Source organism: Crinia signifera, chromosome 1 (assembly GCF_055691185.1).
Source record: "Crinia signifera chromosome 1, ASM5569118v1, whole genome shotgun sequence".
NCBI classification, from domain to species: Eukaryota; Metazoa; Chordata; class Amphibia; order Anura; family Myobatrachidae; genus Crinia; species Crinia signifera.
In genome coordinates, this window is record NC_139217.1 from 258,313,966 (window position 1) to 258,337,999 (window position 24,034).

At 45.3% G+C, this 24,034-nt stretch overlaps 1 protein-coding gene across 2 annotated transcripts in view; it reads left to right on the forward strand.

Moving 5' to 3' along the window:
- Window positions 1-24,034, forward strand: part of SHC2 (SHC adaptor protein 2) — a 76,073-nt gene that overhangs the window by 20,028 nt on the left and 32,011 nt on the right. Inside the window, exons 2-6 of one of the 2 annotated variants that reach the window (XM_083181188.1) lie at window positions 4,374-4,444; window positions 7,762-7,831; window positions 8,126-8,245; window positions 9,402-9,455; window positions 9,535-9,586. In XM_083181188.1, the coding sequence (XP_083037314.1) occupies window positions 4,374-4,444; window positions 7,762-7,831; window positions 8,126-8,245; window positions 9,402-9,455; window positions 9,535-9,586 (367 nt within the window). The remainder of the gene's footprint in view (window positions 1-4,373; window positions 4,445-7,761; window positions 7,832-8,125; window positions 8,246-9,401; window positions 9,456-9,534; window positions 9,587-24,034) is intronic. The other variant, XM_083181196.1, reaches the window with a different exon arrangement.

Below are 24,034 nucleotides of genomic sequence, written 5' to 3' on the forward strand. Positions count from 1 at the left end.
GTGCCATCCCCCAGATGGGGTGACACCAAAATACCAACTCCTCTGCAGCAACAGGAAACCAGGTGCTGCACTGTAACATTATTTGCAACACCTGTCTCTTGTCAGAGAGCAGTAGAGCATGGCCGAGTCTAGTACTTCTCTTGGGGTGTGGCCTAATCCCAAGAGGCATGGCCATGCACCCTTCAAATAAAATTCCCAATTTTCAGGAGCCTCCCAGCCATTCCGGGAGGGTAGGCAAGTATGCTCCATAAATTGGAGGCTTGGGGCATGCTGGCCACTTTTAGCCTGGGGCAAACACTAGCAAGTGGCCCTGGATTTTCTTCTAGTGCACTCCTGCAAACTATAAATTTGCGCCCCCCTCCGTAATTTACTGAGAGACCGTCCATGCTGAGGTACACGCTTAGTCCTCCGCTTACCCAATCAAGGGAGCCGTGACTGCAGGTATTTTCTCTGTCACCAAGGGGAGGCTGGCCCTTAGTTCCCAGTGCCGCCTGGATACGCTTCTTGCTCCGTCTCTACACCCTTCTCCACAGCAACGCCAGCACCCACTCAGCAAGCCACCCTCTGTCACAGGGCACCCAGAGAGTGCAGCTACGGTGTCTTGCCTTTTCCCTCAGGAGACAGGACTTCTACAAATGGTCAGTGTGGCTCTTTCATAACCTGCAGTAGCATCCCGCGATCGGGAGGCAGAGTGGGGGTCCCCCAGAATCCGGGAGGGTTGCTCATCTTTCCGGGGGGCCAGGAGGGGGACCCGATTTTCGGGAGCCTCCCGGCCAGTCCAGGAGGGTAGGCAACGCTGCAGGACTGTCATTCAGTGTTTAGGTGCTCCTTTTATCTTAACACAAAGGTGACTGCCTTACAATGGCGTAACTTGGGGGAGTGGTATGGGACTCCTACAGTCGGGATCCCGACATTCATTATCCCGACGTCGGGATCCCGACTGCCCGGAGTCAGACAGCATGGCGAGCGCAAAAAAGCCCCTTGCGGGCTCGCTGCGCTCGCCACGCTGCGCTCGCCACGCTGCGGGCACGGTGGCTCGCTATGCGAGCCACCTATTCTATTCTCCCTCTATGGGGGTCATGGACCCCCATGAGGGAAAATAGCGGGTGTCCGTCGGGCACCCGGCTGTCGGCATTTTGACAGTTGGGATCCCGACGTCGGGTAAATGACTGTCAGGATCCCGACTGTCGGGAACCCGTCCGGCACCCATAACTTGGGGTCTGCAGCCCCAGCGATGGCGGGGGGAGCAGGCTCCACCGGGGCGCAGGTTCACAGTGTTGACTTGTACACAGCATTGTACATTCGCCGCCTGGGATCCCAGAATACACAGCAGCGCTGCGCGCAAGCTGGAAGGGCAGCGGGCATGGTGGAAGGGGGAGTGCTCTCTGGCTGTCTGTGTGAGGACGCAGTGACAGGTTCAATGAGCGTCCTCACACAGACAGCCAGACTCGCCAGAGAGCGTTCCCCCTTCCACCATGCCCGCTGCCCTTCCAGCTTGTGCGCAGCGCTGCTGTGTATTCCGGGATCCCAGGCGGCGAATGTACAATGCTGTGTACAAGTCGGCCGACGGGGATTGTGGTTAGCAGGACAGCGCTGAGAATTTATAGTTTTTCCGCCTGCCTCGCCGCTCCTGGCCACAGCGATCAGATAGGCTGTCCGATCACTGTGGCCAGGAACTGCGTGGCAGGTGGAAAACGGGGTAAGGACCTGGCAGTATGCGGTAAGAAGGAGGGGAGCGGGGGAGAGAGATCACGCTCACCTCCACTAGCTATTAGCCGGGGAATGTGTGACACATGTCAGTGTCCAGCTTCCCCTGATCCCCACTCCCCGGGGGCGGCGTTGTCTACTCCGCTTGACCCCCGGTGGCTGCTGGCATTTAAAGAAATATAATGAGGGGGAGCCAGAATTTATTTTGGCAGGGGGGAGCAAAATTGCTAGTTACGCCACTGCTGCCTTAACATAGGCAAAAGCAGGGGGGGTTATTTATTACAACTATAGCACTGATATATAATATGATCAATAGAACTGCCACCACATCATGCAGTGTAAGGGACAGAGCAGAGCTGCTGCACATTGCTAGTGTACCAGCTTCATCTACCACAATTACTGTATGTGTGGATCTGAGCCCTCAAACATCACAATGGCCCAGAGAGCAGCTGCCTGGAGGAAGTAACAGGAGCAGGGCTGGTGCAAGGTTTCTCAGCACCCTAGGCAAATATTCTGCAAGCCGCCCCCCCCCCCCTCCTTCAAAAAACACACCTTCAACACATAGCTGCCCAGGACATCACCGTTGCCACCAGCAACCCTCCCATTCCTGAACACTGCCACTACAGACAGCACACACAACGTTCCTACTAATGCCTCCGCAGACATCCCTACCAGCACCCCCTTCCCCCAAACACTGCTCCTACCAATAGCACCCCTGCCTGGACAAGTGCACATTACTGCAGACAGCACCGCCGACAGACTGTCTGTCAGCGGTGCTGTCTGCAGTGATGTGCATTGTCCAGGCAGGGGTGCTATTGGTAGGAGCGGTGTTTAGTACAGGGTATAGCCTGTGGTAAGGGGGGTTGGAGCTGTGAAGGGGAGGCAGTAGAAGGGGAGGCAGTAGAGGGTAGCCTGTGTGGGGGATGGTGGGGGGGATCGCTGGTGCCACAAATGGGGGGAGGGGGTGGTTTGGAGTTTTGAGGGGAGAGAGAGCATGAGGGGGTAACCTGTGGGGGGAGGCTGTGTGGGGGAGGGGGGGGGGGCGTGGGTGCCATGAATGGGGGGGTTTGGAGCTGTAAGGGGAGAGAGAGAGAACATGAGGGGGGGTAGACTGTGTGGGGGAGGGGGGGTCGCAGGTGCCGCGAATGGGGGTGGGGGGTTGAGGTTGTTAGGAGAGAGGGGGTAGCCTGTGTGGGGGAGAGGGTAGCTTGTGTGGGGGAGGGGGGGTCGCGGGTGCCGCGAATGGGGGGAGGGGGGTCGCGGGTGCCGCGAATGGGGGGAGGGGCGGGCGTCCACTGGAGATGAGGATTGCTGCCAAGGCCTGGTGGCTGACGACCAGCCAGGGATGGGGCAGCAAGTTTAACATGGGCAGGCTCGAGCGGGGTGAGGGAGGGCACAAATGACTCACCGAATAGCTGAGTAAGTGCTTGAAGTTGGCAGATGCAGCTTTGCTTCCTTCCTCCGGCTCTCCTCTGCGTAGCTTTCCTGCTGCTGGCCTGCTGCTCCTCCTGCAGCTCACTACCGCCCTCCAGTGGCCGGCGCCCTAGGCAAATGCCTAAACCTGCCTAGTGGTGGCGCCGGCCCTGAACAGGAGCCTTACCATTATGTGGGAAATTGAGCTTAGATAGTGCAGTAATGGTTCTGTTTGTATTTATTTATTATATATTTACCCTTTTCCTAACCACTTATCTAATTTAAATATTTGAAACAGCCTATACTATTGACCATCTGTACTTTTAAATATTAATACTGTATCTTGTACAGTATCCAGTGTATAAAAAGACCAATTTTCAGGGCTGTTACCGCTCCCCCAGTCTCCTGTACTTACTCCAATGCGCTGCAGAGTTGGGAAATTTGGGATTACATTTGGAAATCCCCCTCTAAAATCCTGCGTTTGCCACTGCTTAAGGTGGCCATACACTTATCCGAGGTAAAGCTGCATGCGATACCTTGGCATCTGCTTTACCGCATATGATACCCGACAGCTGGATGTATCATATGCGGTCCTTTAGCATACATTGTATAATTTGCAACCCCAGCAAGTGCTGCTGGATCCCGCCAGATCTGATAAATCTTACATGCAGCACTTGCGATCTCTGGATCTGATATGATGCCCACAGAACCGCGCATTGGATCGGAATCGGAGGTTAGTCACATGCAATTTGTAATTTTTCACCCAATTTCTTGTCCTGATCCATCAGAATCAGGTGAAAAGTGCCTAAATCACACTAATGTGTAGCCAGCTAGGTAACCAAGGTGTATTATCGGCCCTGCAGTGACTAGAGGCCCCCCACACGGGGCGATTTGTAAGAAATTAAGTACACATCGCCTTGTGTGTATTACCCCCAGTGATGAAATGCATGGTCCCACGCGTCGCTATTGCCTTACTAGATCTTCACTGCATGCAGTCAAAATCTAGTCAGATCGCATGTGTTCTTAGAAGAGAAAATATTTTTCCTGAATTTATCCTTGGAAGAGACTTTTTTTTCATTTTGTGTATTGTTTACAAGAAAAATTGCTATTATTTATATGTATCTGGGATTTATATGTAAAGCAGCATAAAATCTATCTTTATATGTATTTGTTATAGCTACTTATCTTAGTAAATATTAACATGCCTAAATTTGCTAATCCCTAACATTGCATAATGTTCTCTCACCTGCTAGTACATGGGTTGCATTGAAGTTCTACGTTCCATGAGATCTCTGGATTTTAACACAAGGACACAAGTGACAAGGTCAGTGGCAAGTGCAACAAGTACCAGAAAAATCTATCTATCTATCTATCTATCTATCTATCTATCTATCTATCTATCTATCTATCTATCTATCTATCTATCTATCTATCTATCTATCTATCTATATCTATCTATCAATCATCTACTGTATCTATCTATCTATCTATCTATCTATCTATCTATCTATCTATCTATCTATCTCTATCTCTCTATCATCCAGTGGCGGCAAAGGGGGGGGGGGGGGGGGGGGGCTGCAGCACAGTTCAAAATTCAAATAGGAGAGCCACTCCAAAATCCGTTAACTGCCATATCAAAGGATACACAGGCAGTTGGTGTGGCTCCCCTATTCAAATTTTGAAATGTACTACATATACAGTATCTATGTATCACAAAACTTCACAAATCATGAAGGAAAACCAGGTGTAGGTAGTACAAGGTAACTGGGTAAAACATACACAAGGTAGGCAGTGCCCCTATTGTGACAGTTTCAATCTACTATGTAGGGGCAAAGGTCAGACAGAAATGGAACAGATAAGTGTAGCCAGGACGGGAGCACCAGCGCGTGCTGTCCCATGAAAGTCATTAAACCACTGATTGGCTGAGAGTCTCGACAGGCGCTCTCTCAGTCAACTAGCGACCGCCAATTGATTTCAATGGAACTTTTGAAATCTCCAGCCGTCCCCCTATCAAGTATGTGCTAGCGGATACACTGTGGGCAACACACCACTGGCATGCACCTAGTTATGGCCTTGCCGTTAACTGACACAGGCTAAACTTATCTACAGATATCACTTACCATTACTGCTTATTAGTAAACTGACCCCCAAGTTTAAAAACTATGTGCTAGATTATGAATATAAAGCTAAATCAAAACACTCAAACGTGCTAGCAAATCGCAAATGTCAAAAAGTGAGTCAGTACCTGCTTTTTATTTAACAAATATGTCAATGCAAGTGTCTGAGTACAACACACTAAAGTCAAGGAATATATGACTAGGCTTACTATACAATCCCTTAAAACAGATGGTGTAGTGGTTAGCATTACTGCCTTACAGCACTGAGGTCATTGGTTCAATTCCCACCATGGTCCTAACTCTGCAGAGTTTGTATATTCTCCCCGTGTTTGCTTGGGTTTCCTCTGGGTTCTCTGGTTTCCTCCCACAATCCAAAAATATACTGGTAGGTTAATTGGATCCCAACAAAATTAGCCCTAGAATGTTTGTGTGTGCGCATGTGGTAGGGAATATAGATTGTAAGGGACTGATGTGAATGTTCAACTATACTCTGTATAGTACTGCGGAATATGTGTGCGCTATATAAGAAACTGTTAAGAATAAATAAATACATTTCACCTTGTTTTAAGCAGATAGATAGCCTGTGTAATTCCTGGTTTAAAAGGATAGTATGGTAAGCCTATAGATGACTTAATATGCAGTATTGTAACCATCTTTAATTTATTATTCCTATCACTATCCTAACACTACATCAGGATTTACTGCAGCAATCCTTCTTAAATAGGCCTCCCCCATACTATGATCTTGCCTACAGGATGAGTTCTCAATGGTTCAGGTATAGCGGATCAACGGTGTCTAGATTGACAATCAAGTAGTCCTCCACTCTTGATCGAACGCATCTAGTTAGACACTTAGAGATAGTCGACAACTTCTGAATCTCATGCCTGCGTCTAACGTTGGTTGCTGACAATCTAGAGGATTTTGACTATCTTTAAGCATCTAACTAGACGCGTTTGACCAAGAGTGGTGGACCATGTCATTTTCGATCTAGACGCTGTAGATCCGTGGACCAGCTATGTTCTCAAATATATCAAAGCTTAGAGAGAGATAAAGTGAAGAGAGATACATTACTAACCAATAAGCTTCTGTTACTTTTAAGGCGGTGTTTGAATAATTACAAGAAAGAAAAATGGAGTTTCTGCGCTAATATTTCGTTCAGAATTGCACCACGGGTGAAATCACTTCACATACACAATTTCTTTAATTTTGGTTAATAATTTTATGTATATTTATTTTCTTAAAAAAGAATATATATATATATATATATATATATATATATATATATAGACAGTACAAATTTTATAGGCGGCCACCTACAACTTCACAATATAATACAACAAACAGCAAAAGCATATTCCTGTTATATATAAAACACATGTTTTTAAAAATTGAGCCTTGAAATATCTAATTATATAGGGACACTCAGTCCATTTATTTATGGGAAGGACACACTTGGTTTTTTGCAAAAGTGTTTGCGTTCACGGGGTACAATTGACTTTTGTCTCCAGACACAGTCTTTTTACTTTGAATAAACTGCAAGACTTGTAACGTCTGTTATGTATTTGTAAACAATGTTCATCAATTAGTCTCTCACCTGCGCACACTGTGGCTATGATCCCAGCCGATACGGAGTGTCCCTCTGGTGAGCGGGTTGTGGGGGGACGCCGTGGAGATGGTGAAGCTGGCGTATCACTCACCCACGCTGTTACAAGACTCAGACGGCTAGCGTTGCTCTCACCTGCACTGCTGTTTTCCCCCAGTCTCATCAGAGTTCTCCTAGCGGCTTTCTGGTACGTGATGGCATCGGATCTGCTCCAGTCTTTCCCCAGATGTATTCGTGCCAATATTGATTATGCACGGGAAGCTTGTAGATCCTGGAGCAATGGGGAATAGTATCTGGACTGGTTTTTCCAATGAAGGCTGTTAGCTGGGTAGACCTCTAACGCGTTTCGTCCTATCAGAGAGCTTTTTTTTTGTTGGGTGTTTGAATAATGACAGGAGCGGGACTATGTAAAAACCGGACCCGGACTAGACTCCGGACCGCCGGACAGGACATAAAAATCTGCAGTCCGGAGCTTGTAGGGTCCGGTCCGGGGGTGTCCTGTCGGGGGGTGTCTTGTCCGGGGGGGCTCCCTGTTATAGCTATCATCAGGGACATGGGGAGGGGAGATTACAGCCTCCCCGTGTGGTGCGGACCGTCCGGTTTTTGCTACATGCCCGGACCATACAGGGAGGCTTTATTCTCCCCTACTCCTCTACCTGGTGACAGGTGTGACAAGCAGCCCCCCGGACAGGACACCCCCGGACAGGACACCCCCCAGAACGTAGGCTACAAGCTCCAAAATGCAGAGTTTGATGTCCGGTCCGGCGGTCCGTGGGTTTTGTCCTGGTCCGGTTTTCACCCATACCCGACAGGAGCTGATTGGTTGGCAGGTTATCTCTTTCCAAGCTTTGATACTTTTCTCCCACAAAGAGAAGCCTATTTTAAATAAATAATGCTCAGTGTCCTCTTCTCACCTAACAGAGAGGCCATCAACAGGCTACATGAGGCTGTTCCTGGAGTGAGAGGTACCTGGAAAAAGAAGGTGAGTGAGGTAATTTCTGAAGACAAAACTAACTGAGTGTACTGAAGTTCGAGTTCGGTTGCCAGCCAAACTCTGACATTTTTTTTTAATGGGACATAATTTACAACGCAAAACCATGCCTTGCAAATGATTGCCCCTTTAAAAATAATCTAAGTTTGGTCAGCATCCTGCATGGCCACCAAACTGGGACATCCGGCCAAACATATGACTAAAAGATGGTCAGGACCATTTCTGGACCAGAAATGGTTTCTTTGAAGCATAATAGTTCTGATGGGCCACCATTTTTGCCTTGTTTGCTTTCAGGCACCAAACAAATCCTTAGCTTCAGTTTTGGGCCGGAGTAATCTTCATTTCGCTGGAATAAGCATTGCTATAAATATTTCCACTGAAGGACTTAATCTCAGTATCCCAACCACCCGGCAGGTAAGGATATTGCAGAGTCTAGTGTCTACCTCCTATATATTCAAATTATACTTTTTATTAGGGATTTCCAACCACGGTTCTCAAAGCACATTAACACATCAGGTTTTAAGGATTGGCATACTTAACCCTTTCAGTGCCATCATTTATGTTAGAGATGTTCAAAATATAGAAATGCCAGCGTTGCTTACATTTGTTATGTACATTCAAATAAAAAATGTGTAAAAAAAGAATGTGTAAAAAAAGATTATATTTCCTATATAAGGTAAATATGGCAGGTCATTATGATGAATACAAATGTTTGCTTAGCAATTTTTACACCTATTTTGACAAATTCACTTGACGCTCAAAGGGTTACTAAACAATTTGTGTACCCAACGGCGGAACGATGAGATTGCACGGTACATCTTACTGTCCTGATGCAGTGGATGACGACGCTTTGTATAGTTGTCACCGCATTTAATATGCATGTCTGGGTCATCCAATTGTGACAGGAGGAACCAGGGACATGACGTGTGGGAGCGCGCAATTGCAGGTACACACTGAGCGATATGTATATATATAAAATTGTCTAGTTTGTACCCAAATTAAGTGTTTCTTGAGGACTGAGGTTGGGTAACACTGCTTTATATCATTCAATATCTAACATATTCTTTCCAGCTCCCAGATTTCAGTGCTTTTATACCTTCTGTATGCCAAGTTTTCCTGCAATGTCGCATTTCTTAAAAATTAACAAATCCATTATTGCTCCCAGAGCCGGTGCAAAGTTTCCTGGCACCTTAGACAAAACTTCTGCCTGCTGCTTCCCACCCAATACCCACTTTCCATCACCTTAGGAGATATTAGGTGATGCAATGACCCCCATGCAGGTGGATCAGGGTGATGAAGGTTTGCCATTCCATAGACTTCCTTTATTTTTCCCCAGGCAGCCTCAGCAGGCTGGCCCCTTAGGCCTTGGTGCCCTTAGGCAACTGCCTAAAGCTGCCTAATGGAAGTGCCGGCCCTGATTGCTCTGCCCTTGTTGTATTAAACATGTTACTTCTCACACTAGGCAGTGGAAAATCTCCTGGTGCTGATTTCCTAGTGCTAACTGTAGTGTATATCATCCTTATAAGTAACTAAAAAGACTTATGCACTGACGTATATGTTTTATATGCAGGTTATCGCCAATCATCACATGCAAGCCATCTCCTTTGCGTCAGGAGGAGACATGGTATGAGCTGCTTACATGTCTGATTGTGTCCCAGGTTCAGGGATGAGCGGATACATTAATGTTTTTGTTTCTCTCCCAGGACACCACAGATTATGTAGCTTACGTAGCCAAGGATCCAATTAACCAGAGAGGTAACTAATTCCGTCTTGCTATACCCTGCAATACAATATAGTGCCACTTTGTAATAATCTTCTACTGTATTCAAAGATGCTTTTCTTCAATAATAGATAACAGTACTGTATTTAGCCAGTGGTATTTTTTTAATACATTACCTTTAGTATGATTATTGTTTTTACGGTTTTAGGATTATTCCTTTTAATGTTATTTATTTGTGTTCTAAATGAATGTGGTCTATATAAACAGTTATGCTGTGTACACACGGTTCGATCCAGTGTCTTTTTTTATTCGATTTGGACTATATAGTCCAAATCGAATCGAAAATGACACTGAATCGGACATTTTTAGTTGCATTTGATGCAGATTCGATCCCTATGCTCAGCCTCGCAGCATCGGGAACAAAAGCAGAAATAGACTTGGCAGGCAAGTCCATTTCTGCTTTGATCTGCCAGATCTAAAGCAGTTCCATCCCCCCTCCCTCCGCGCTGTCCTCCTGCCATCCCTCCCTCCCTCCTGGCCAATGCTGGCAACCCGCCGGCCGTCGATATATGGAATCTGTATCGATGGCCGTGGGTCGACTCGTGTGTACACCCCTTAACCCTTTCAAGCCCAATGTCTAGTCAGGATCAACAGCCCTAGCGCTAGTAGCAGATCCAATGGTGAACCACTTTAAAAAAGGAACATTAACATCATTCAACATTCAATGTAAATCATTTTTGAATATAAAAAAAATGTAAATTACAATTAATTTAAATATTTAAACCAGACTGTTTGAATTGCACACTAAACATTTGGACTGCAAAAGGTTAAGACCAATTCTTGCTTCCATTTTCAGAAACATACTTTAGCAAAGGGGTTTATTTTCTAAGAATTACATTTTTAAAAACAGTGATCTCCTGCGGGTCTTCCATCAGGATTTAACTGGCAATAGTATCAAATGCAAAACCAGGAATGTTTTGTATTTACATATCTCCCAACAACTGTACCTTGGGAACTGGGACCCTGTGCCCACCTATGAAAAGGGGCATGTCCTCAGGGAAGAGCTTGACTTCTCAACCTATCCCACATTTTCAGCACTCTGGAGGTATGCCCAGCACTCCCAGAGCAGCTGTGCTGCCCCCAGGCTCTCCTCATTACAAGGCATCTATACAGTATTTACCGTGGCCAGATTGGGATAGAAATATCTGAAAGCAGCCCTCATGTATGCGGGTTCTTTTGAGGGGGTGGGGTCTGTTAAAGAGGCGAATCTCTAAGTTAGTTGAGCACAGTGATGCATTCTGCATCATCATCATAGCCCATCGTCACACAGCTTTTGTGCTGCCTCATAATACCTCTGCTTCTTTCATATTTGTAGTATCTGGGAGGAAGAGAAGCCAAAATCCTATGTTACATCAGAAATGCTCCTAATAAGGCGCACTATTTATTTCAGATTTTTAATACAGCTGATGTAATAGGGTGAGAGTTTCAGAAAGTGAGAGATTTTGGGAGAGTTTTCCCATGTCTTTTAAAGCAGCAATCAATTAAATGGCAAAATCAACCTGGTTTTGCAGTGTCATTGATTGCTGCTTTAAAAAAAGGGGGAAAACTCTCCCAAAATCTCTCACTTTCTGAAACTCTCACCCTATTACATTTGGCCCCTGATGTCTATTTTGTCTATTAAAGAAAAGAAGAAATGTGCCAGCCATTTACTAGACGGTGATAATAAAAATTAAATATTTATTTTCTAATAAAAGAACAATTGTTCTTAATAACATGTATCACAATAACCTTAAAAATAAAAAATGGATAATAAAAAATACGGTACTTATGTAATATCTGGGCTCCCGTTTTTCTTATCAGGCCGCGTCCCCTCGCGGGGCTCGCTGCGCTCGCCACGCTTCGGGCACGGTGGCTCGCTGCGCTCGCCACACTATATAAAATCAACTCCATGCGTAGTTGGATAGTAGGGGTATGAAAAAATGGGGTGCATTTAACATGGGAGCCCAGATAATACATAAGTACCAAAAATACATATAATAAATTAATTTGTGTATCTGGAGCTATATTTGCTAAGAGGTAACAGTTTCAATTCAATTGTAGAAGGTTTATATTACCAGTCCACAGTTGTAGAATTGTGCAGCACATGAACTTTGATGCCAGTTGGGGGCAAAATTGAAACCGCTTAACGTGTTTCCCTGGATGTAGCACTCCGGCTTCCTCAGAAGCTCCTGAGGAAGTCGGAGTGCTACATCCGCGGAAACGCGTTGAGCTATTTCAATTTTGCCCCAAATGGGCATCACGGTTCATATGCTGAATATTTGAGAACGCATCATCTATCACTAGCACTAGACACTGCATATGGGACATCTGTTTTGCCAGTACATCAAGTGGTTCTCATAGACTCAAGAAATCCTGGTAATGTATCATCTTATCATATGAAGATCTAGGGAACACTTTTTTCAGACGTGGGACAATCTATCCCCCATCATCTCCAATTATTATATAAACAACTAAACATCATGAAATTATACATGTTATTAAGAACAATTGTTCTTTTATTAAAAAATAAATATTACATTTTTATTATCACCGTTTAGTAAATCATTCAGCCAGTGCTGGAACATTTCTTTTTTGTTGTATACAAAATCATTAGGGGAGTAACTATCCCAGTGCCAGCTGCTGCTAATTGCGCAACACACAAATTTTATGATGTCTATTTTTTCACCCGCTTGGGAAAGAGTTGAGGAAGTACATTTTTTATAATTCTTTATTGTAAAATGATCAACCAACACAGAAACAAACAGAAAAAAGGGTCAAAAAAGCCCAAAACAGACAATATTTACATTAGAAGTATATTAACAAGCAAAAGGATAACAAAAAATTACAGGTGCATATTGGAAGGCAAAGGAGAGTATGGAAGCTAGGGGAAGAAAAGAGGGGGAACCGAAAAACAATATCAGAAAGGGAGGTATAAAGCTTCCAATAAAATTAAAAAAAGACAGCAATGTGGAGGTGAGATCATACAAGTAAAGAGAGATCAGTAGTCATGGGTCCACTTATGAAGTTAACACTCAGAAAGCAGGGGAAGAGGACCTACACTTGGCAAGCAACCAAGGCACCTAAACTTTGGTGGAAATATGTCCCCACCTATGGAGGTAATAATAAGTTATTTCCTCCATTGCTACAATATGCCAAATCTGAGTCGTAAGTGCTGAGAGAAGCGGAGGACAGCTCTAAAGGAGGGTAGGCTAGCATCAAGAAGGAGGTAGATCAAGCCTTTAGATAAGGGCAAAAATATAAGAGAGCGCTTGGATTTGAGGGATATACTGTAGACCAGTCTATGTTATAACATATAGATACAGACAAAAAAAATTAAATATTAAAAATAATTTAATAACCAATCACAAAGGTACCGGCCGATACCAAACAAATAACAATGCAATTAAGATATTTCACAATAAAAAATCAGGATTGCCCTGAGAAAAGTGAAAAAATAAAAATAAAAATATACATATAATAGTCCACTTATGTCAGCCTCATGTTAGTGGAGAATAAAAACAGTCCAAGTGTTTGTCAATGATTAGATATTAGCAGTCCAGTGTTAGTGGTTTTAGCTTAGCAGTTATTGGTATAGTTACCACATCCCTGTTTGTATAGGCTGGAGGGCATCAGGGAGATAGTGTGGGCACCAATCCACAGGGGAACATTCAAATAAGTGAAGTGGAGATGCAGCGCAATTGCGATACAATGTTTCCGGTGAGCCGGCCGGCAGTACCTTTCAATTAGGCAAAGTAGATTGCGGACTGACGCGTTTCCCCGCTTCCTTGTGTAGGCGGCTTTCTCAAAGATCTACATTGCGGGTGCTAAAAAGTGCATCATGGGTGCCACTGATGGGTCCGATCCGACAGAATGAACCTGTAGCAGGTTCAATCTGTAGGATCCAACCCGATGCACACAGGACCACGCATCGGGTCCGATGAGGTGTGAAACACGTCCGATTTGGGCCGATTTTTCGGCCCAAATTAGGCAAATCGGATAAGTGTATGGGGGCCTTAAGAGCAGCGGTGACACTTGGATCCTACTGTGAAAAACACAGGTGCTGCTGTATATGCAGGTGCCCCTTTAAGGCTTGGAGCCTGGAGGCAGGCGACTCCATTGCCTCTGGGAGTTACACCCCTGTGGATGTACTAAAGGAGTTTGGCACATTAAAAACATTATTATACTGGTTTATAAATACCATGCTATAACCTTTACTAGAGATTTTTTTTTTTGCGGCTTCCTTCTAAAAAATGTTGCTCCTAAAGCCTTTATTGATGACATAAGATTTTTTTCTTATTACCATTGAATAGCACACTGCTACAGTATGTCAGATTTGTGCCCTGGATACGCTTGTACCCTTAGGGCAGAGAAAGAGTATTCTGGCTAGATAATAGGGTAATCGGGGTCAGTGTTTTGTGATGGAGATTAGTCCACGCGGCAGTTACTTTCAAAGGGATTGGTTTATTAACCAGTAGAAAGCAGGTGCAGATTAACACATGGTTAAACAACATGTGGCAGATACACAATGTTTGCACAGGTCGAATTTGTCAACTGTCTGATGCTTTTTTTGTAGTGCGCAATCGCATTGCTTGCAATTTGCATGCGCTAGGTCAGGTTGCGAGCACCTACTGCTAATTTTTTTTACTTGTAATGCGCTCGCAACCTGATTGACAGGGGGTGGGCATGTTGGGGTGGATTCCCAGCGTTTCACGGGTGTTCCCTGCAAAAAACGGAAATGCTGGGAGTGCCTGTGTGTTTTTGCCTAATAGGGGCGTGCATATGATACTCACGATTTATCTTAAGATTCCTTCCAAATTTAAATAATGGGCTGGACAGTCAAGTGACCCAACTTCAGATGTATCTTGCGATACATCGCAGATTGCATCAGTGACAATCTGTGGATACGACTTACAACACATGGGACAATAATGTAAATGACATACTATTTGACACTTTTCATACGATTTATTGGCCCGATGCATCAAAATTGGGCCAAAAAAGGTCCAACTCGCATTAGTGTATAGGCATCTTAAAACTTAAGATGGTGTACAGTTTCTTGCAGGCCACCCATTTGTTTTATAGTCACTCATCCTGTCTACAAGGGTCTAAGTGCAGGATCGCATTTACAAGCTGTAGTGCTTATTTCATGCGCTACAGGCAGTGAGGTACTCAGTGAAAAATTAGCAGGTTCCACAGGTTACAATATGAATGACCTGTATGATCTGTGCAACTCTTCAAATAGCAATCCTGCAGTACAGTATCTATCCTTCCATTCACCCTCTGATACATTTCATCCTTGTGCTCTGTATTCAGCCCCCCCTCCCCTCCAACGAGACTCTACACCCAATCTTCTCCAGCTCTGCCCCCTTCAGGCAGCAGACTCTCTGTACATAGTAGGCTGGGGTGTTTGACACTGCCTGGGCCAGGAGGGAGCTGAAACCAAACATCCAGGTATTCTACAGTATACCAGTTCCTGCCTTTGTAGCCATGGTGCTGGATGTGATGGCTCTAGTGATCTGGCTGGGGACTCCCAGCAAAATAAACAAGGTAACTACATCTCCCAGTACTTCCTGCCATTTACCCTCTCTTTTCCCGACAGTACTGCCTGTCTGTAACCCCTCATTGCCACCAGAATTTAATGTCCCACAATCTGTTTCCTTTGGTTTATTGGCAATATCCTTGCATTATACATTATATGGACTTATACAGATGGCTGTTAGTTGGCCTATCATCAGATCAAGCCTTTAAAGGTGTTTATTTTTGACTGCCATTGTAGGTGCTCGATTCTTGAAATATATTGCAGTTTGTACTGCTTCTGCCCATAATCTCTCATCACTTAAGATAGTTGAAAGGATTTCAACTATTATTCCATCTGCCCTCTCACTCACGCCATTCTGTTCTGTTGTGTATGCAATAGTCCAGTAGCGAGAAGTAGTGAGATTTCTGTTCTCATATTCCCTGCCAGGTACTTGTCTCCTAGCAGGGCGCCCAGTATGCTGTAAGTGTACAGGGCTATTCTCTGTAGCAAAATCGCATTGCATTGCATCTCATGGGCCATTATAGTGCCATGCGATGCAATGCGATTTTTTAAATGTAATTTATTCACTGCTCTGTTAGCCCTAGGGGATTGCATTGCACCTCCCGAAAAAGTGCATCAGATTTTATAGGGGGCAATGCCATGTCATTAGCTATACACTTGTATGACATACAATGAGGTTTCACTGACCCTGCCACTATCCACGCCACCCGAAGCGTGGCAAGCGCAGCGAGCCCCGCAAGGGGCGGCGGAGCGCATCCTCCGAACTTTTCATACCCCCACTATCCACATCGGCATGGAGTTGATTTTATATAGTGTGGCGAGCGCAGCGAGCCACCAAGCCCGAAGCGTGGCGAGCGCAGCGAGCCCTGCGGGGGGACGCAGATTACTTTACATGTATTCCGTGTCCGCTCACCACATTTCTAGCTCGGTGTCTCGCTGCGCTCGCCACACTATATAAAATCAACTCCGCACCGACATGGATAGTGGGGGTTTGAAAAGGTCGGGAGGACGCGTTCCGCTGCCACTTGCCACGCTTTGGAGTGGCGTGAATAGTGTGTGTGGGGGGAAGGGGGGTCAGTAAAACCTCATTGTATGTCATAATGGCATGGCATCGCACCCTATAAAATCACATGCGATTTTCCAGGAGGTGCAATGCAATGCAAACCCCTAGGGACAACAGAGCAGTGAATAAATTACATAAAAAAATCGCATTGCATCACATCGCATGGCACTATAATGGCCCATGAGATGCAATGCAATGCGATTTCACTACGGTAGCGTATGTAAGAAAACTGGGCGCCCTGCTAGGAAACAAGTACCCCCTGCCATTATCAGGCCTTGACACTTTTTTCCTCAGGCCTGTCTGAGTTTCTACTATACTCCTTATTTCAGAATTTTACTTGTAACTTACTTTTAGCTATCAGGAAGTAAACATGCGTCATCCTTGTAGCATCACCTATGAGCGCCATGAAGTAGGATTTACAGCTCATTAACCATATCCATTGGTCTACAAATGTCTATGTCTAGTAAATCCAATGGTGCTCTTGTTCTATATACTGATTGGGACCGGGCCAACATGTTTGCTTAACCCTTCACAAAACTTTCACACTCTGGCCTCTGTGGGTTGTTCATTGACATACAGTATCTGTCATCATGCCACCAGGGTACACACAGTAGGGGCAGATGCATTAATCCTCTTTCTCTACCTCTCTGATAAAGTGCAAGGTAATAACACACCAGTCAATCAGCTGTGTTTGAAAAATGACAGTTAGTTGATTGGCTGGTGCATTATCACCTTCCACTTTATCATCATTTCACCAAGCTTTATACATCTGCCCCTTAAGGTGGCCAGACACTATCGCGAGAAGTTACAGCAGTGTATGGCTGGCTGATCTCCCTGGAGCTGCCCAGAACCTTCCCAGGTGACAGGAACACATGTGATTAATCACATGTAGTCCTACTGCATTTGAACTAGAGCTTATTTTCCCATTCCTAACTGCTAAGAGGGGGACCATGTCATGGGTCGAACGTGCAGCTGGTCCGACCTTCGACTCCATTGTGATATGCACAGGACCGAACATCAGATCGGATGTCAAACACATCCGATTTGGTCCGTTTTCACCAGATTTCTCAACCTGATCTGGTGGAATCGAGTGAAATCGGGCCAAAAAGTGTACTAGTCTATCCAAAAGTTACATGGACTAGTTGAAAATTTGCGATTACAATCCTACTCTTATGGTACTTAATATATTGTTCATCTGCAATTTGGATCTTGTATCCCTACTTCTGCAGTACACTGACGCAAGGGTTAAAGTGAGGGGGAACAGGGTGGAACTGAGTTCCACCACTTCTAATGGTGAGGTGGAACATTTTAACCTCCACATTGGCCCTGCACAGTAATTCTCACAAAAAAGCATTCTAGTTTGCAAGGGGGTGACAAAAACCCTACCACTGGCCCTGTCTCTGCCTAATGGGGGGACGGGAGGGGGAGCAATTAGGTGGCGTAGAGAAATGAGTTCCTCCACCTCTGCATGACCACTTTAAACCCTGCACTGACGGCATCCAGATTTGATTCTGGATCTGGCACAAATAGTACATCTTCTTCTACAGATGGAGCGCTCTCTATCCAGCCGGGGGCTGGCGATTCGCCAGCCGCTGGAAGGGGATGTGCGTGCACCAGATGCATGTGCATCCATTTCTAACGGAGCTCCCATCTGCCACCGCTCACCGACGCAGTCCCCCACCTCCCCACTACCCCCCTAACCCTGCCCATCTCCCTGAAGCAAAGACGGACAGGGTTCACGTCCCCCGCCGCACTGTAAGTGTAACGCGCATGCGTGTGGGACGCTTGCGCGTCCCAGCTAGATAGAGCGCCAGCTCACCAGCAGGGGCAATCTGGCGAGCTCTGGCACTGGCTGGAAGGCGCTTCATCTGCATGTCTGTAACAACTGTTTTGCCTTTGATCCTTAAGTACACTCTAATTGACCTGACTTTTGTGGCATTTAGGGCGTATATTCCCCTGTGTTTACAGATTCACATGACTTTAGTGACTTGAACCAATTTTCGGTATAACTGAAGGGCCTTGTGGCTATCCATGTACCTGCAGTCATGCGGTCACTGTCTGCTACATTTATACCTGGATCATTCCTTCTATCATACTTCCATGATGAAGTGCTACTTGGTTCACTTGCTCAGCATTCCATATTGTGACACTTGAAGCACATTGACTTTTTAAGTTTAATGCCCTTTAACAGCAGAATAGGATTTTCAGCAATAGTCTCTACAGGTAAGAGCTCTTGAAACTGCAGTAGCCTAGCCCATACAATCTCTTATGATGGCTTCATTGCACAAGATTCCAAAGCCACTGCTAGAAAATCATACTATGGTTTAGGATTTAGCAGAATTGCCATGGCAACCTCCCCATGGTATACTTGGATGTCTACCTATGTTAAATGGTGAGTTAGACATCATTTTATCTATATATATTCATTCTTAGGGATGCGGTCAATATAGTCAGACAGTCAGAAAGCTGAAGGATACAGAAGGTAAGTGCCGGAGATGGGGTTAGGGTTCGGCACTAGGGGGAAGGTTTGACTCATTCATATTGTCTGCACTTCTCTTCTTGTCATATATAAAGTTTGCCTCAGATTTATTCTTCTCAGCCAGATGTACTAAGCTTGAAAAGTGATAAAATGGAGAGTGATAAAGGGCGGGATGTATTAATATACATCGCTACCCCTCACAGCCAGGCCGCGGTATTAACATATGTGGCTAGCATCGCACCTCCCTGGGCACCTCCTCCTCCATTCACACCGGGACAGCTAAGCAGGCTGTCCCCGGCGCCTCCTCCTTCCCCCTGCAGACGGAAGGACATCCGGCTGCCTTGCTAGGGGGAGGAGGGGTTTACCTTCCAGGAGGACCTGCAGCAAGGTATCACCCAGGGCCGGTGCTAGGGTGTCTGGCGCCCTCCTGCAAACCATAAAATTTGCACCCTTTCACATTGCCATTGCAACAAGCTGAAGCCCGATTGTGGGAGCGTATGCAACATGTGATCCTGTGGAGGATCTCAGGTGCATGTACATGTATGCATACACCATCTCAGTGCTGTGTCCGCAAAATGTTGCCAGCACTAAAGATGACCATACACGCTGCGAGATTCGCATACGTTATGGGCTAGATCGCATCACACGGCATGCATGCAATGTGTGTGTGATGCGATTCGAAAGCAGTACAAAAAGTATGTGCAGCACATACTTTTTGTACTGTGCGATGTCCGCAGGAGCGCACATCGCATTATACACTGCTATTGGAGCGTGTATGGCCACCTTTAGGCACATAACAGACCATTATTTAAAAAGTGTCTAAATTAATATTAAAAAATCTAAATATAAATGTATAATAAAAGACTCACTGTTCTTTTGCTGTTTAACTCTTGTGCAGTCCCTCCTCTTCTATCTGCATAGGCAGGACGCTGAGGACGCCATTACACCCCTCTCGTGAATGAGGGGGAGAAGAGGGGAGAGAAGGAGGAGTTGGAAGAAGAGGGGAGGAGATAGAGGGGGCGGAGTGTTGAGGACTGGCAATGGCACTGGCACAGCACACTGAGAAGAGGGAAGGAAGGGGAGGCGACGCTGCTGCATGTTCGTCATTTGTTTGACAGCTGACAGGTGCAGGAAGCAATGGGTAGGGGGCGGATCCGGACATCCAGGCATTCACAGACAGCGCTTCATGCCTCAGCGCAAGTGTCCGTGAGGAAGAGGGGGCAGGTCGCAGGAGGAGGACAGTGTGTGCGCGGTGCAGGGAGCAGCTATTTATACTGCCGCCCGCCAGTTGTCAGACAGGCGCTGTGGGCGGCGTGCAGGAGGCAGTGACAGACAGGGCTGAGGCAACTTTTGCAGAGCAGGGAGGGAGACAGCGCCTTTTCAGCCTGGCGCCTCCCTGCTTTGCAGGAGCTGCTGAGTGGGTAGCGCCGGCCCTGGTATCACCACCCAAAGGGGGCGATACCCTGCCCGCCGAAGATGGTGCGGCTGGGTTTTGGTAAATTTAAAAAAGGCAGAATGTGCAAGCCTATCATCTGCTGCCATGTTACAGGCTGCATTTGAAATATGGCAGTTATAAATAAGGCAGGAGCTGATTGGTTTGTGGCTTATCACTCTCCATGTAATCACTTTTTAAATATTAGTACATATCATCCTCAATCTTTGTCTTCGCGACATCTCTCTAAAGTAATCTACATACATATCACGTGCAGCTGTGTTCCTGTGGATGCATGCTGCTCCTTAGCCAAGTCCATGATCCACATGGCTTTATCTACATCACCTGGGTTGGGGTTATCTTCTGAATCACTAACAGGAAATAGGTAAAAAACACAATGGTCTGGACAGGCTCCCTGCAGCAAACTTTTCCATTCCGGAGCTTGTAGTGCTCATTCCCATCCTTCCTCATTTGGAGGTGTCCTGTCAGGGGGGTGTCTGTGACAGCTGTCACCAGGGAGGTGCGGACAGAGATTACAGCCTCCCTGTATGGTCCAGGGATGAGGTAATAACAAGATCCGGACTATGCAGAGAGGCTGTAATCTCTCCTTCCCCTCTGGGTGTGGATCATCTCACAGTGTCTAGGTTGACAGTCAAGATGTTAACATGCACACGGTCAACACTGACATACAGTCAATATGCACAAGGTTGACATTGACAAAAGGTTGACACAAGCAAAAGATCGATGTGAAAAAGGTTGGCACATGAAAAGGTCAATATGAGTTTTTCATATATTTTGGTGTCAATGGCAAGATCTCCGCCCATGACCTCCAATTAGTGTTATATGGAACCCTGGCATCACTTGCTATGCTACTGGCCAGGGGGACACCTTACATTACCAATCGGAGTCCATATGGAGGGTAACACATGAAAAAAAATATAAAAAGCTGGAAAAACTCATGTTGACCTTTCCATATAACGACCATTGCCATGTCAACCTTTTGCTTGTGCTGTCCTTTTGTAAATGTCGACCCTTTGCCAATGTTAACTGCGTGTCCTTTTGGTGTTGACCTATTGAATGTCAACATAGACATTGTCTGTGAGCCATCCAGGTACCCTTCTAGCCTCTGTGGTGACATCTGCGACAGGCAACGGGCACCAAATATGGACGGGGAAGGGCAGGAACGAGCAATAAAAGCTCCAGAATGGTTATGTTTACCAAAGGGAGCTGTTTCGGGCCGGTGTTCCATGTCCAGAGTCCAAACTTCCAGGTAGCATAGTTTTCTGAGCTCATTAGTTTAATGAACTTATTACTAGCACTGTACATTTCCCCTTATATGAATAAAGCATTTTTCTGTACTCGCTCAGATCCTCGTATTCTGTGTCACTGACGCCTTTTTTCTTAGTAATGTTAAACTTTATACACTCGTGTTTGGGCACCTACTGGCAGATCCTATGATGTGATGATAAGTGTTATTGGTGTGCAATGGTGGTTTTGCCATACTGAAGATAACTTGGCCAGGGACTGGTTTATTAACTGGTAGAATGGAGAAGCAGGGCAACACAGGGTCAAACAATATTCCTCAGGTACATTATGCCATACTTTGGAACAATAGGGATAATTGGACGGGTCCCTGCGCTAAATGCTGCCGGTGGGTTTAAATCAGTGGTATGTTTCACCAACCATACAAAGATACAAATTTGACAAAAAAAGGTACTGACAAACCCCTTGGCGCAGGTTACAATGTTTTTCTCTGGTCTCTCATCGATGTTTTACCATAAAATGAAGAGAGAGAGAGAGCACAATAGTGTGATACAGTCAAAACCAATATTTTACATATAGGAAATAATCCATAGGCTGTGACTCGTACCGTGTAGGAAAGTCTACTTTTTAGGGTAGACTGGTATTCGCATATTGGGGAGCGGTCACGTCACCACCAATCGATTATTCTCCAATGAATCCAATAATCGCATGTAAATGAAAGAAAGCTAGTATAGTGAAAGTACCGCTTTTATTCCATTAAAAAGATAACAATAAAAACAAAAGCTTCTAGAAGCCTTGATAAAGAAACCAGAAGTGTTTCGAAACACGTTGGCGGAGGACAAGGTGGACTGCTGTACTTACCCGAGTGACCAGCTGCCAGGGACGCCTGTTTGGTTGTATAACATCTGCTTGTTTGTCTACTGCACGTTGAGTAGGCCACTTCACTCGGTAAGAGTCAGCATATGCACTTTTGTTTTTATTGTTATCTTTTTAATGGAATAAAAGCGGTACTTTCACTGTACTAGCTTTCTTTCATTTACATGCGATTATTGGATCCATTGGAGAATAATCGATTGGTGGTGACGTGACCGCTCCCCAATATGCGAATACCAGTCTACCCTAAAAAGTAGACTTTCCACAGCCTATGGATTATTTCCTTTATGCTAAATATTGGTTTTGACTGTATCACACTATTGTGCTCTCTCTCTCTCTTCATTTTATGGTAAAACATCGATGAGAGACCAGAGAAAAACATTGTAACCAGCGCCAAGGGGTTTGTCAGTACCTTTTTTTGTCAAATTATGCCATACTTGCCTACTTTGAAAACTAATTTCAGGGAGATTATAGTTTGTAGTAGAATTTTGCACCGCACCCCATTGAGGGGCGTGTCATTTTCCACCCAAAGGGCGTGTCTAGTTTCTTATATGTAGAGATTGTGAAAAGAGATTTTGAATGTGACACCTAGAATTCTAAAAAATGACTTATATCCAAATGTAGATGATCCCCAAAGCAGTTAGTAAGAGCTACTATACTTGCTAAAGAAAAGTCACTGGTACGTGTCAGGGATTGTTCATCTATTGTGTTTTATACATGAATATAAAATATATATTATATGCAGTATCTCTGAAAGAGAGTCTAAATCATGGGGGTTATTTAGACCTGATGTGGTCTCTGCTAATTTGCAGAGCCCTGCGATCAGATAGCCGCCCCCTGCCAGAATGAAATCCCGTCCTGTGCAAGGCTGCAAATGTCTTGCGAAAATATTGCAAGTCGGAGATTAGCTGCAACCCCATTCGCAATTCACTCACCTTCGCATGCCTTTTCCAGTGAGTACAGTACTGTGCGTAATACAGAACCTACTGTGCAGTGTAAAAAAAAAAGTCTGATCTGGTGCGGAGCTGATGCCACACACCCTCCCTGAAAACATTTGGACTTGCCTGCACATTCTCATTAAATTTTGGGTGACATCCATAAATGGCGGTTCCTGTCAATCAACTTGTGTACGACCAGCAATTAAGAAAAGACACTGGATTTTATCACAGGATGGCCTCGCGCATGTGTACTGCGCAGTCATTCGATTATGGCCCAGCCTGCGAATTCACAGCCCAGCAATCAGGTCCTCACAAACCCCATGATTTTTTTATAGAAATGCAATCATGTATCCATATAAAAGAAGTTGAAAAACAAATAAAAAATACTTTTTAACAGTGAATATGTAAAAAAACTATATGTGAACAGTACAATTTTAACATTAATATTCCAACACTGTTTTAATGTTGAAGAGGCCCATTTATTATGGGATCACATATGCAATGCGATTTGGGCAGGACCCACCACCCATGATCGCATTTCAATATGGCAGAATGTATCCTCCTGCAAGCGCGGGGACAGGGGCTTACCCAGCCGTCAGTGTGGTCTGTAGCCCATAAGTTACAATGGGCTACCTCCAACTCAGGTTGGCGTTAGCCCCGGGACGCGATGCTGCCCAATGTTGATGCATCAGGCAGCATTGCATACCCCATAAAAACCTAGTGGGGCAGGAGGGATCTGAGATTTCGGTAGCGGTCCCTTAATGAGACATAATATTTGTGTACCCCCCCCCCCCCCACCCGAATGTGTTTTCAGTTAAATTAGCTGCACATTTTATATGATGAATGGGCCCCAGATT